Consider the following 15,170-nt stretch of genomic DNA (forward strand, 5'->3'; position numbering starts at 1 on the left):
GGAGAAAGAGGGCATCCCTGCCTTGTTCCAGTTTTTAGGGGAAATGCTTTCAGTTTTTCACCATTTAGAATGATATTAGACCGGGTGAGTCTTCCCTGCCGGGTGAGGTTTCCCCACAAGGACGGTAAAACTAGAGACTCAGGCAGAAACAGGCCTTGCCTCAGCCTGCAGCCTAGGTCCCCTTTGGATGACCATTGGTCAACAAGTGAAGGCACCTCTGCCCACTAGCAGGGACTATACCCCACCTGAAGGCCACCACCCCTAGAGAGGCAGCTTCCTTGTGGAGCACCGCATTATCAACTTCCTCCAAGACTTCAGGCTACTGAAGGCTAAGGGGGGATATATATAGAAATCTTCAGGGACATTGTAAGTCAATAGAGGAAATCTGCAATATCTCAGCAGTCCACTGATACCTGAACAATATGAGAAAACAAGGGAAGAAAATGCCCCAAACAAATCTAGATGTTACATCAATAAAATCCAATGACAGCATGGTGGAAGAAATGACAGAAATGGAGTTCAGAATGTACATAATTAAAATGATCAGGGAAGCAAATGGGGAGATGAAAGAGCAAATGCAGGCACTGAATGATGAGATGAAAGAGAAAATGTAGGCATTAAATGAGCACACCAATTGACAGTTAAAAGAGCAAATACAGGAAGCAAAAGATCATTTCAATAAAGAGTTGGAGATATTGAAAAAAAAAAAACAGAAATCCTTGAAATGAAGGAAACAATAAACCAAATTGAGAACTCCATAGAAAGCATATCCAATAGGATAGAACACCTGGAAGACAGAACCTCAGACATAGAAGACAAAATATTTAACCTTGAAAACAAAGTTGAACAAACAGAGAAGATGGTAAGAAATCATGAACAGAATCTACAAGAACTATGGGATATCATGAAAAGGCCAAATTTAAGAATTATTGGGATTGAGGAAGGCCTAGAGAAACAAGCCAAAGGAATGAACAATTTATTCAATGAAATAATATCAGAAAATTTCCCAAATCTGAAGAATGAAATGGAAGATCAAGTACAAGAGGCTTATCGGACTCCAAATATACAAAATTACAACAGACCCACACCAAGGCACATTATAATGAAAATACCTAACATACAAAACAAAGACAGAATTTTAAAGGCTGTGAGAGAAAAGAACCAAATTACATTCAGGGGGAAACCAATACGGATATCAGCAGATTTTTCAATCCAGACCCTAAAAGCTAGAAGGGCCTGGAACAACATTTTTCAAGCCCTGAAAGAAAATGGATGCCAACCAAGAATCTTATACCCAGCAAAACTTACCTTCAAATTTGATGATGAAATGAAATCCTTCCATGATAAACAAAAGCTAAAAGAATTTACAAAAAGAAAGCCAGCATTACAAAACATTCTCAGCAAAATATTCCATGAGGAAGAGATGAAAAACAAAGAAGCAAATCAGCAAAGGGAGGAATTATCCTAAAGGAATTGTCAAATAAAGGAGGAAACAAGTTGTGTCAAACAAATAAATAAATAAAATTTTAAAAATGAACCAAATGACCGGGAAACCAAATTATATCTCAATAATAACCCTGAATGTTAATGGCCTGAATTCATCAATCAAAAGACATAGACTGGCAGATTGGATTAAAAAGAAAGATCCAACAATATGCTGCCTGCAAGAGACTCACCTCATAGAAAAAGATACCCATAGACTAAAGGTGAAAGGATGGGGAAAAACATACCATGCACATGGACTCAGCAAAAAAGCTGGAGTATCCATCCTCATATCCGATAATGTGGACTTCGAGCCAAAGTTAGTCAGAAGGGATAAAGAAGGTCATTTCATACTGCTTAAGGGAAGCATAAATCAGCAAGATATAACAATCATAAACATCTATGCCCCAAACAGTGGCTCATCCATGTATGTCAAACAAATCCTTCTCAATTTCAGAAACCAAATAGACCATAACACAATAATACTAGGTGATTTTAACACGCCTCTCTCACCACTGGACAGATCTTCCAGACAAAAATTGAACAAAGAAACCATAGATCTCAATAACACAATCAATAATTTAGACTTAACAGACATTTATAGAATATACCATCCAACCAAGAGCGAATACACTTTCTTCTCAGCAGCACATGGATCCTTCTCTAAAATAGACCATATATTATGCCACAAAGCTAATGTTAGCAAATACAAGAAGATAGAGACACTAGCATGTATTCTATCAGATCATAATGGATTGAAGTTAGATATAAATGAAAGAGTAAAACACAGAAACTATTCCAACATCTGGAGATTAAACAATATGCTATTATATGATGAATGGATAACAGAAGATATTAGGAAGGAAATTAAAAAATTCTTAGAGGTAAATGAGAACAAATAAATATCATATCAAAATCTCTGGGACACTATGAAAGCAGTACTTAGAGGGAAATTTATTTCATGGAGCGCATTTAATAAAAGAAGTAAAACTCAACAAAAAAAAAAAAAAAGTGATATTAGCCATGGACTTAGCATAGATGGCCTTTACAATGTTAAGGAATGTTCCCACTATCCCTATTTTTTCTAGTGTTTTGAGCATGAAGGGGTGCTGTATTTTATCAAATGTTTTTTCTGCATCTATTGAAATAATCATGTGATTCTTGACTTTAAGTCTATTGATATGTGAATTACATTTATTGATTTCTGGATGTCGAACCAACCTTGCATCTCTGGGATGAAACCCACTTGATCGTGGTGCACTATCTTTTTAATATGTTTTTGTATGGGATTTGCTAAAATTTTGTTGAGAATTTTTACGTCGATGTTCATTAAGGATATTGCTCTGAAATTTTCTTTCCTCGATGTTTCTCTGTCTGCTTTAGGTATAAGGGTGATATTGGCTTCATAGAATGAGTTTGGAAAAAAAGGGAGCCCTCCTCTTCTATTTCATGGAATACTTTGAGAAGTATTGGAATGAGCTCTTCTTTAAAGGCTTTGTAGAACTCGGCTGAGAACCCATCTGGTCCAGGACTTTTCCTTTTTGGTAGGCTTTTGATGACTTCTTCTATTTCAGTACTTGAAATTGGTCTATTTAAATTGTTTATGTCCTCCTCGTTCAGTTTAGGCAATTCATATGTCTCTAGAAACCTGTTGATGTCTTCGAAATTTTCTATTTTGTTGGAGTATAGATTTTCAAAATAGCTTCTAATTATGTTTTGTATTTCAATCCTGTCTGTTGTGATATTTCCTTGTTCATTCCGAATTTTAGTGATTTGGGTTTTCTCTCGTCTTCTCTTTGTTAGTGTGGCTAAAGGTTTATCAATTTTGTTTATTTTTTCGAAGAACCAACTATTTATTTTGTCAATTTTTTGTATTGCTTCTTTTGTTTCAATTTCATTGATTTCAGCTCTGCGTTTAACTATTTCCTGTCTTCTACTACTTTTGGTGCTGGTCTGTTCTTCTTTTTCTAGGGCTTTGAGCTGTAGTGTTAGGTCGTTTATTTGTTGAGTTTTACTTCCATGAAATAAATTTCCCTCTAAGTACTGCTTTCATAGTGTCCCAGAGATTTTGATATGATGTTTCTTTGTTCTCATTTACCTCTAAGAATTTTTTAATTTCCTTCCTAATAACTTCTGTTATCCATTCATCATATAATAGCATATTGTTTAATCTCCAGGTGTTGGAGTAGTTTCTGTTTTTTACTCTTTCATTTATTTCTAACTTCAATCCATTATGATCTGATAGAATACAAGGTAGTGTCTCTATCTTCTTGTATTTGCTAACAGTAGCTTTGTGGCATAATATATGGTCTATTTTAGAGAAAGATCCATGTGCTGCTGAGAAGAAAGTGTATTCGCTCTTGGTTGGATCGTATACCATAAATGTCTGTTAAGTCTAAATTATTGATTGTGTTATTGAGATCTATTGTTTCTTTGTTCACTTTTTGTTTGGAAGATCTGTCCAGGGGTGAGAGAGGTGTGTTAAAATCACCTAGTATTATTGTGTTATGGTCTATTTGGTTTCTGAATTTGAGAAGGATTTGTTTGACATACATGGATGAGTCACTGGGGCATGGATGTTTGTGATTGTTATATCTTGCTGATTTATGCTTCCCTTAAGCAGTATGAAATGTCCTTCTTTATCCCTTCTGACTAACTTTGGCTTGAAGTCCACATTATCTGAAATGAGGATGGATACCCCAGCTTTTATGATGAGTCCATGTGCATGGTATGTTTTTCCCCATCCTTTCACCTTTAGTCTATGGGTATCTTTTCTATGAGGTGAGTCTCTTGCAGGCAACATATTGTTGGATCTTTCTTTTTAATCCAATCTGCCAGTCTATGTCTTTTGATTGATGAATTCAGGCCATTAACATTCCCTTAGGATAATTCCTCCCTTTGCTGATTTGCTTCTTTGTTTTTCATCTCTTCCTCATGGAATATTTTGCCTAGAATGTTCTATAATGCTGGCTTTCTTTTTGTAAATTCTTTTAGCTTTTGTTTATCATGGAAGGATTTTATTTCATCATCAAATTTGAAGGTAAGTTTTGCTGGGTATAAGATTCTTGGTTGGCATCCATTTTCTTTCAGGGCTTGAAAAATGTTGTTCCAGGCCCTTCTAGCTTTTAGGTCTGGATTGAAAAATCTGCTGATATCCGTATTGGTTTCCCCTGAATGTAATTTGGTTCTTTTCTCTCACAGCCTTTAAAATTCTGTCTTTATTTTGTATGTTAGGTATTTTCATTATAATGTGCCTTTGTGTGGGTCTGTAATTTTGTGTATTTGGAGTCCTATAAGTCTCTTGAACTTGATTTTCCATTGCATTCTTCAGATTTGGGAAATTTTCTGATATTATTTCATTGAATAGATTGTTCATTCCTTTGGTTTGTTTCTCTAAGCCTTCCTCAATCCCAATAATTCTTAAATTTGGCCTTTTCATGATGCCCCATAATTCTTGTAGATTCTGTTCATGATTTCTTACCATCTTCTCTGTTTGTTCAACTTTGTTTTCAAGGTTAAATATTTTGTCTTCTATGTCTGAGGTTCTGTCTTCCAGGTGTTCTATCCTATTGGATATGCTTTCTATGGAGTTCTCAATTTGGTTTATTGTTTCCTTCATTTCAAGGATTTCTGTTTTTTTTTTTTTTTCAATATCTCCAACTCTTTATTGAAATGATCTTTTGCTTCCTGTATTTGCTCTTTTAACTGTCAATTGGTGTGCTCATTTAATGCCTGCATTTTCTCTTTCATCTCATCATTCAGTGCCTGCATTTGCTCTTTCATCTCCCCATTTGCTTCCCTGATCATTTTAATTATGTACATTCTGAACTCCATTTCTGTCATTTCTTCCACCATGCTGTCATTGGATTTTATTGATGTAACATCTAGATTTGTTTGGGGCATTTTCTTCCCTTGTTTTCTCATATTGTTCAGGTATCAGTGGACTGCTGAGATATTGCAGATTTCCTCTATTGACTTACAATGTCCCTGAAGATTTCTATATATATCCCCCCTTAGCCTTCAGTAGCCTGAAGTCTTGGAGGAAGTTGATAATGCGGTGCTCCACAAGGAAGCTGCCTCTCTAGGGGTGGTGGCCTTCAGGTGGGGTATAGTCCCTGCTAGTGGGCAGAGGTGCCTTCACTTGTTGACCAATGGTCATCCAAAGGGGAATGCTGGGGTCCAGCCCCAGCAGGGGTCCATGGGTTTCACACTGGTAAGGGGGCGCGGGGAGACAGTGTCGGTGATGGATGGAGAATGAAAGACACAGACTCTAGTTCTGGTGCAATCATTCCCACTTTATTCTGGGGAAGGCTGGGTTTATATACATTTTTCTTCAGGCTTTGATGACAGGCTTTTGACTAAAAAAATCAAAGAAGTTTCCAAAGCAGAGGCAGAATTGTTTTTACCGAAAGATTATGAGAAAACAGTAACCTTATAGTTTATCCTTACTTAATCACCAGGGCTTCCCATTGATAAAATAAGCTGGTCCATATCTAGTAGCTACTGTGGGAGGTGCTTTGTGCTTAGAACTTGGGGAAACATTGTTATCTATAAGTTTCTGTGCCCCAACACCTTGTGGCTGTGCCAGTAAATGCAGTGTTTGGTTTTTAACATAATAAAAACATTCTGCTGTTGTGAGGTTAATCATCACAGGGTTTCAACATGTGTTTAGTCTCCATGATATTTTTCTGGAAATTTGTAGAATTTTTCCCATCACCTCTAGCAAGATCTCCAGACTGAAGTGAGTAATATATTATTAGGAAAACTCCACAGAATAACATTCAAGCTAGGGAGGCATACATCTGGTATGCAATCCTTTTAGGATAAGTCTTTGCAATCATCCTTCAGTGGAACTCTGTCAAGCACTGTAAGGAGAGCCAGGAGCCCCCGCAGGGGAACTAGACTTCAGGCTGAGGCAAGGCCTGTTTCGGCCTGTGTCTCTGGTTTTACTATCCTTGTGGGAAAACCTCACCCAGCAGGGAAGACTCACCCGGTGGGGAGGGCTCACTGGTCAGTTCCCCTCCTAGAGGTTCCCCTCAATCTACAACTACCGCCTGGGCTGGGGGGCCTTCCTCTGCAACGTTCCCAGGGGCCTGGACCTACCTCCTGGACCTGGGAGCCTCACCCTTCGCAGACGAGTCTCCTTAGGCTGCCTCTCCTCAGAGAATCTGCCCGCAGTCCTGAAACCTTCACTCCGCCCCTAAGCGTGTCTCTGTGAGACTCTTCCACCAAGAAGCCTCCTAGGTCCTGAGACCCTGCTCTGCACCTAATCGCCTGGCTATGCAGCCCCTCCTCTGAGCAGCCACCTGGAGCCCTGTACAGTCGCTCCGAGTCCCAGCGACGCACCGCATGCGTCTTCCTCCGGACAGCCGCCCGGTGTTCCAGTGCGGTCACTAGGAGTCCAAACAACTCACTTGTGCCTCCTCCTCCCACCAACTTCCTGTAGCTCTGGGCAGTCACTCCAAGTCCAAGTGACCCATCCCGTTGCTCCTCCTCCAAGTAGCCCCCAAGGTGTTCAGGAGCGGTCGCTCTGAGTCCAAGTGACCAGCTGCACACCTCCTCCAGGCAGCCGCCCGGAGCTCTGGTGCGGCCACTCCAAGACCAAGCGACCCACCGCGCTCCTCCTCCAGGCAGCCCCCCAGTGTTCAGGAGTGGTCGCTTTGAGTCCAAACAACTCACCACTCGCCTCCTCCTCTGAGCAGCCGCCTGGAGCTCTGATGCAGTCACTCTGAGTCCAAGCGACCTGCCGCACTCCTCCTCCTCCTCCGGGCAGCCCCCCGGTGTTCAGAAGCGGTCTCTCTGAGTCCAAACAGCTCTCCGCGCAGCTCCTCCTCTGGGCAGCCGCCAGAGCCCCAGTGGTTGCTCCGAGTCCCAGCGCTGTGCTGAGCGGCCTCCTCTACGATGCTCTCAGTTGTCCGAGTTCACTGCTCCAGCGGGGCGGGGGGGGTGTCTTGCCGGGCAGCTCTACTTCACAAAGTTCCCTGCATTCTGGGACTCCTGCCCCATTCGGGACGCCTCCCCAATGGGAGACACTCACCTGGCTGCTTTGAGTTGGTCCCAAGTCTCTCAATATCTCCTCTTTTGAATCCTGAGTCCTGGAGCAACATGAAATGCAGCCACCCTCTAGTCTGCCATCTTGAAACCCCAAAACCAGAATTTTTTAAGGTCCCTTTTGATGAGAATATTGACACATCCCCTCATAGTGCAAGGGTTGTGACTAAATGCTAAATAATCCTTGGACTACTTATTACACCAACACTATATAATCAAGGGACCAACTTCCTCATGGAATGTCTTTTCTCTAGAGTGAAACTTTACAAGCAAACTATGACTAGAAGGAAGGTCAAAATCTATTTCAATTGCTTTCGTGACATTAACAGAAACATTTTCTTCACCCCAAAACAAGGAAGTCCAAGTTGAAAGTAAGACCAGTAGAAAGCTTTTGTTCCCAGACTGGTCAACTGAAAATAAGTATAAGAATCAGTACTGAACAAACACAGGAGAGGCCATTTAAGATTGCCTGGGCTGAGAGCTTTACCTAAGAGGTCACTATATTGACGAATAGTGAATTGATCGCTGTTTCCGCCCTCATCTTGCTGTCTTGCTGTACTCTTATCCTGGTCAACTTGAGGAAATCTTCTGAAGAGGAGGGATGAACCGCTCTCTTCACCAGTGCCTGTCCATCACAGTGGTCATGGTTAAAGTTCAGAGCAGAAATGTGGCCCAAAGACCCATGTGTTAAAGGGTTGGCACGTGGTCTTGGCACAATTGAAAGATTATGGAATCTTCACAAAGCAAAGCCTAGTAGATGGAAGTTTGATCACTGAAGTCATACCCTCAAAGTGGGCATTGGGACCCTGGCCCCTTCCTGTCACTCCATTGCTCAGTTACCATGGGGTGAGCAAGCTTCCTCCATCATGCATGCCTGCCATGATGCACCATGCTACCACAGACCCAACACAACATGGCCAAGCAACCATGGACTGAATCCTCTGAAACCGTGAGCCAAAATAAACATTTGCTCCCTAAAAGCTGTTCACATTAGGTATATTGTCAGAGCAAAGGAAAGGTAATTAACGAAGCCATCTTGGTTCTTTGTTCCATTTTTTTCATGGCCCTGGGGGTTGAACAGGGCCTCACTCACCCTAGGCAAGCACTCTACCTCTGACCTCCATGCCCAGCAGATTTCTGAACCTGCCATCTTCCTGTAGTCACAGTTCTCCTCTACCTTCACGGAGGACAAACTGGTGGCCGTATTCTTCAGTCTTCACTCCCAAGCTGAATCCCATCATCTACACACAGAAACGTGAGGGTGAAAACTGTCATGAGGAGGTTGTGAGGCAAGAGAGTGAACTCAAGGATGGAATGAAATGAAAACCTCAACCAAAAATGCCACCAACTGGTCAACTAAAACTGCAATCTGATCTTAGTCAACTGTGAAGGAGCATAGCAAAGTTCACCTGTCTGTGTTTTCCTGTATGTTAAATAAGCCACTTTAACCTCATGCTATGACTTCAAGTCCTGTCCTAGTTGGCAGTATCTTACAGTATGTTCACATTGGGATACATTCTCTCTTCCCCAGTAAGCAGCAGTGCACCATGTTTAGAATTTAGCAATGGATCACCTGGAATGTATTCCACCCAGTCACCTATCAGCAGTGTGACCTTGGCTGTATTCACTTCACCACTGGGGTTAGCACGCAGTAATAGATAGACGGACCGTGGCACTAGGAGACAGAAGTCCATGCTTTGGTAGGTTCTTCTTACCAGTGTGATCTTGGGAGAGTCCTAGGAGAGATTCTGTACTTCCTTGGGTACCTTCCTCCCATTAGCCTGGTTCTCATGCCTGAAGTTTCATGGTAGAAGCTTTATTTCATGAACAAGAGGGGGAATTTTTTAGAAGACAAATATCTCAGGGTGGGGGGATGCAACATAATCATTATTAACCATTATCATCTGCATCTGAACAATTTCAAGACTCTTCTCTTTCTATATAGTGGTTATCTGGAGTCTCAGGGAAGGAGAGTGATATAGCCAGGGCTGCATTTGGTTCACCTGGTGAAGAGTGACTTTGGTCAAACCAATCTCACTGCTTGTTCCTGCGTGCACTGTAACCAAAGAAAGGCTTTTACATTTTTTAATAGTTGAGAATAATCAGGCAAAGAAGGTTTTGGGACACACAGAAGTTGTCATGAAATTCACATGTTAATGTTCATAGTACAGTTTTATTGGATGACAGCATGTTCACATATCTTTGTCTTTTTCCATGCCACATGGGCAGAATCAAGCAGCTGTGACAGAGATTGCATAGTCTGCAAAAGTCAAAATATTTGCTCTCTAACTTAAGTCTTGGTTGAAGTCACAGAATCATGTATTGCTGACTCAAAGAGAGGTTTGCATAAATACTGAAGGCTTTTATGTAATTATCTGCTAGTTTCTTTTCTGTGATTCTTTATCTGTGAAGAACAATGGTTAACTGTTGCCACCTGCAGCAACAATCCCACAGGAATTTATCGGAGGCGGACTGGGAATGAACTACTTCTATTATCTTTCTCTTTAGTGGGCTGCTTTCTTGCTTGCTTACTTGTTCACTAGTTTATAGAGGAAGAGAGGCTTGCTTAGAGAAAGAGAGGCTTTGCTTAGAGGAAGAGAGGCTTTGCTTAATTTTAGAGGTGCTACGCTTTCAGAGAGGCTACGCTTTCAGAGGTCTACTGCTTCTTAGAGATGGGTCACTTCTTGGAGGTGCAGGGTGTGGCATGCGGCATGCAGCCTGCAGCCTGCAGCCTGCGTCCAACATCCTGCAACCTGCAACCTGTGACCCCCACCCAGGTGAACAGAATGTCTTATATACCTAAGGCAGCCAATCAGCTTAGGATTAGCACGATTGGAGCATGCACCACGGTACCAATCAAGAAAGAATGAGGAACATCTGTTGACCACTAGTGCAGAGGAGACATTAACTAATTAGGCAAAAGGTCATGAAAGATCATACCGTGTTAACACTAATTATGCGCCACCTCTTGGACCAACGCCAGCTGCCATCTTAGAGCTGCTTAAACATGCCTCTACAGTTAACTCCATTATTACAGGTGGGAGAGCAATCGTGTCAAACATTGTCCTAAATCATAAAATGTCTCATCAGAGTTTTCTCCTTAGTCATTAGTTGACACTTGGGGCATTTACTTCAAGGCTGGGTTGACATTTGTGACTAGCACTTGAGTAGAGTCCATTCATTCACAAAGTTCTCTTATGACATCTTTAAAATTTTCTATCAACTAAATGTGAAACACACACAGGTGTGGCCAAAGCACAGTAAGGAATTCCCGTGTGCTCCACACCTAATTTCAATGCTTAGGAATTCAGAGCAGATCTGCTTCCTCCATAGCAGGCTACTTCCAGGCAGTCCTGTGGACACTGGACTGGGGAATTCTCTGCCACGTGGACAGTCCTGTGCCTTGTAAGATGTGTCACACTCCCCTGGGTTCTCCCCACTTCATGTCAGCAGCCTCCCTCACCAGCCAGCTTGGACAACAGCCAATGGCTCCTCACAGTACCCAGAGTCCTCTGGGGTAAAATCACCCCTGGCTGGGAACCACCCCTCTGTACCTCTTCCACACCACAGGCTTTGAGAGGTGCCATTTCAGTTTCCCTAAGCTCAAACCCACCCTCTTGAGTACTATCAGTTTATGGCAAGTCACACAATTAAGCTCCTGATGAGCAGGACATGTATCATTGCCTTATCAACAGCTCCATGCAGGTGAGTGCTCTGTGAATTCTGGATGAATTTAATTTGTCCACATTTCACAATTATTTCTTTTTTCCTACTAGGCTTGTGCAGGTCTTGCTTACCCCTGAGATCTTCTGCCTTATTAGGAAGGGGAAAGGGCACACATCCCTGGAGACCTCCTCTCACCTGATCATGCCTACTCCCCAGGTGTCCCTTAAGCAGTATGAACTTAAGATTGAGCTGACAGGGTTTAGTTCTCTGTGGGAAACCCGGAGGTGACTCCACTTGGCTCTTGTCAGGTAGATCTGAGACTCTGGTGCCTCAGTCTCCCACATTCCCAAGTCGAAGGCTACAAGGGGAGTAGATCCTCCATCTTGGGACTCCAGGCAAGCAGGACTTCTGGTCCTAGATTGGCCTAATGCTTTTCTACTACTAACTGGCAGCTTGCATGAGACCAGGGCTATTCTCAGGGAGGAATTTGCATGTCTCTCTTCAGAACAGAAAGGGTCACAGTGGTGAGCTCAGCAAGTCACAGAAACACTGGTGTCAGTTTTGTTTTGTGATATAGACTTCTTTGTTATGTGATGATTGATTTTACTCTTAAAGCAGAGGGAATGGGGCCTGAGGCACTTGGTGTTTATGAAGTTCTCTTGTATAGGTCTGGTACTGGTGGCAGTTCTATGCCAGGCTCTGGGATTCAGGAATGGAGATGATATGATTTTGGTCCTTGGGGACCTTTGTTCTTTCAACACTGACTAAAAATCTATGGTCAAACAAATACTGTGTTTAGAAGGCCAGGGAAGACACACACCCACTGTCACTCACCCCAGGGACACTGATTGCTACTAGGTGGTGGTCACTAGAGTAAGCAGTGGAGATGGAGTGGTGAGAAGATACAGTCTCTCCACAGGAGACTTAGAGTGCAGTGGAAATGCATAAAACAACATAATCCAGTGTGAAGTACTGTGAATCCAAAACATCCTGAAGGAAAGGGGGCCACTGGCTATGAGGACCTTGGTCTGGGACATGGACTTCCTGTGTCTGAGAGGAATCAAAGGCAGCACACAGGACAAGAAGTTAACTTATCATAGGATGGCACTGGGAGTGGAACTCAGGGCATCTACCTCTGGCATAGGAATGGTTTGCATGTTACTTTGAACCTTGAGTGTGAAAAAGATAAATAACATTTCAGTAACTCTGGAGGCTTAGTTAGAAGGATTCCAAGTTCAAGGTCACCTTGGACCACTTAGGGAGACCCTATATCAAAATAAAAAGGACTGAACATACCTAGCATGGTCAAACCTGAGTTCAATCCCCAATACAGCCAAAAAAGACCTTTCTAGATATCACATAGGTACTCTCTTCCATGAATGACTTGGTAGAATCCCCCAATGATCTAAGAATTTAGGAGTGGACCTTGCCTTCTCTTCATTTCTTTAATTGTAATTTCTCTCAGTGAATTTCCTCTGGCTCCTGGTAGACTTCGACTACCTTAGTCTCCATCAATTATGAAAGGAAGCTTTGTGGCTTGATTGCAAGTGGTCTGGCTCCCAGGTTCAGGTACTCTGGAGCCTTACTGTATGAGACCACACTGACCTCAGCTAGCTTGGACAAAGTCCAGCATTGACTAGGACAATCTGCAAATCAGTCACCAGGAAGTCTTGATGATGACAAGGTGTTGAGAAACTAGAGAGTAGAGAAGAATGAGTCAAATAATGAGTGAGTACTGGGGAGAGGTGTGGGAACTTTGTTGGCACTGGATGCATAATGACTGGAGGAAGTGAAAAGTGCAGAGAATTTTGCATGGATTAAATGGATCATTAGAAAGCAATAAGGGCACCCAGAGACCAAGTTTATAGAACAAAAACTAGGAGGGGAAAGAAATAAGGATTCAGGAAAAGACTTGTGGTTCTCTTGAGGGTGCTGAATCCAGGGAGGTGCACCAAAGGACGTCTCTTAAGACTCTGAAGGACATGTGTCAGGTTGAGAACACTGTTTTGGAAACCAGTTTTAGAAAACATGCAAAAAAATGTGTAATGCAGGAAAACTGCAGTGAAAGATAGTTTAGAATACACAAAGAAGGACATATTACATAGAGCAACACTGTCCTGGCTGCCCAACATTGTCCAATGAGGGAACTTACTGACTTGATATGTCACCCCTCCTCTGCTCTGTTTCCACTAGACCAATCTCCACATACAAAATGATTTCACTTTCCAAATGACATTCTTGATGACTTTCCATATTCTGCAGAATTAGCCCCCAAATTCATAACAGTTCTTCACACACTGTTACTAATCTCTCTGAACAGTTTTATTTGTTATTATCCTACCTTCATCAAGCCACACACAGTGCATCTAGACTTGCTGGTTCCATTCTTGAATGCTCTTCCTGTCTTCTATAAAGAAGACTTATCTTTCAATATCTAGCTCACAAGTGTCTCAGACAGGTTCACCCAGTTATTGAAGAAGTCTCTTGTTTTGTATCATTTCAGGTCACCACCCAAATAACTGCCTCTTGGTGGTGACCTCATGGCTGCTACATACAATGTGACTGAATTCATCTTCCTGGGACTGACTCCCAATCGGGAGGTGCAGAGAGTTTGCTTTGTGATTTTTCTGCTCTTGTACATGGCGATCGTGCTGGGGAACTTCCTCATTGTGCTCACTGTCATGACCAGCAGAAGTCTGGGATCCCCCATGTACTTCTTCCTCAGCTACCTGTCCTTCGTGGAGATCTGCTACTCCTCTACTACAGTCCCCAAACTCCTCTCAGATCTGCTGACTGAAAGGAAAACCATATCTCTGTGGGGCTGCATGACACAGCTTTTCTTCATGCACTTCTTTGGGGGCACTGAGATTTTCCTGCTCACAGTGATGGCCTATGACCGCTATGTGGCCATCTGCAAGCCCCTCAACTACACCACCATCATGAGCCAGCAGGTGTGTGTGGTCCTGGTGGGAATGGCATGGGCAGGAGGCTTCATGCATTCCTTTGCCCAGATCCTTCTCGTCTTCCAACTGCCCTTCTGTGGCCCCAATGTGATTGACCACTATTTCTGCGATGTGCTTCCCTTGCTCCAACTGGCCTGCTCAGACACTTTCCTCATTGGTCTGCTGATTGTAGCTAACGGGGGGACCTTGTCTGTGACCAGCTTTGTTATCCTCTTGGTGTCCTATGTGGTCATTCTGCTTCATCTGAGGACTCGGAGTTCTGAGGGTAGACGCAAAGCCCTTTCCACCTGTGGGTCCCACATCACTGTGGTTATGTTATTCTTTGTACCTTGTGTCTTCATCTATCTGAGGCCTTCTACCACTCTGCCTACAGACAAGATGGTAGCCGTGTTCTACACTGTGGTGACCCCACTCCTCAACCCTGTCATCTACTCCCTGAGAAATTCTGAGGTGAAGAAGGCCATGACGAGGCTGTGGATCAGGATAAAGGCAGACTCTTGGTACTGTTCTTGGGTTTGGAATGATGCTCATTCCAAACACAAGGGGCACAATGGGTAGAAGGAGGATAATTCCAGAGTTACCAATCTGGTATCCATCTGTAAAAATGTCCTTTTATTCACTTGTAAAATATTTCCTCTTCTGAATGTACTGAATATACCTAGCCATTTTAAAATGGCAGTTAAAATCTTAACTGTAGTTCACATGCTACACATTAGATCCTATACTTACTCGTGTTACATAACTGCAAGTCTGCATCCTTTGGCCTACATCTCCCTATCTTCATTGTATGACAATCTATCCATTTTTTGTCTACATTTCTATCTACTTATTGAGAGAATGATAAAGAAAATGTGGGAAAATACTAATAGTTGAGAATTGGATTAAAGAATAATAATTATTCTTTGTACTTTTGCACAATTTTAGAAGTTAAATTATTTTAAAATAAAATATTTAAAATGTTTTGCAAATTATACACGCATTGTTGTCTAACTTGAATTTCTCTGATTT

At 42.3% G+C, this 15,170-nt stretch overlaps 1 protein-coding gene across 1 annotated transcript; it reads left to right on the forward strand.

Annotated features, from left to right (window-relative positions):
• Positions 1-13,724: 13,724 nt before the first annotated feature.
• Positions 13,725-14,720, forward strand: LOC306639803 (olfactory receptor 4X2-like; the record flags this gene model as incomplete). The annotated part of the gene is made up of 1 exon (XM_079103529.1): positions 13,725-14,720. The coding sequence occupies exon 1, from the start codon at positions 13,740-13,742 to the stop codon at positions 14,718-14,720; it is 981 nt and encodes a 326-aa protein (XP_078959655.1). The 5' UTR covers positions 13,725-13,739.
• Positions 14,721-15,170: the final 450 nt, after the last annotated feature.

The sequence above is a fragment of the Sciurus vulgaris genome, assembly GCF_902686455.1.
Source record: "Sciurus vulgaris genome assembly, chromosome: 11".
NCBI classification, from domain to species: domain Eukaryota; kingdom Metazoa; phylum Chordata; class Mammalia; order Rodentia; family Sciuridae; genus Sciurus; species Sciurus vulgaris.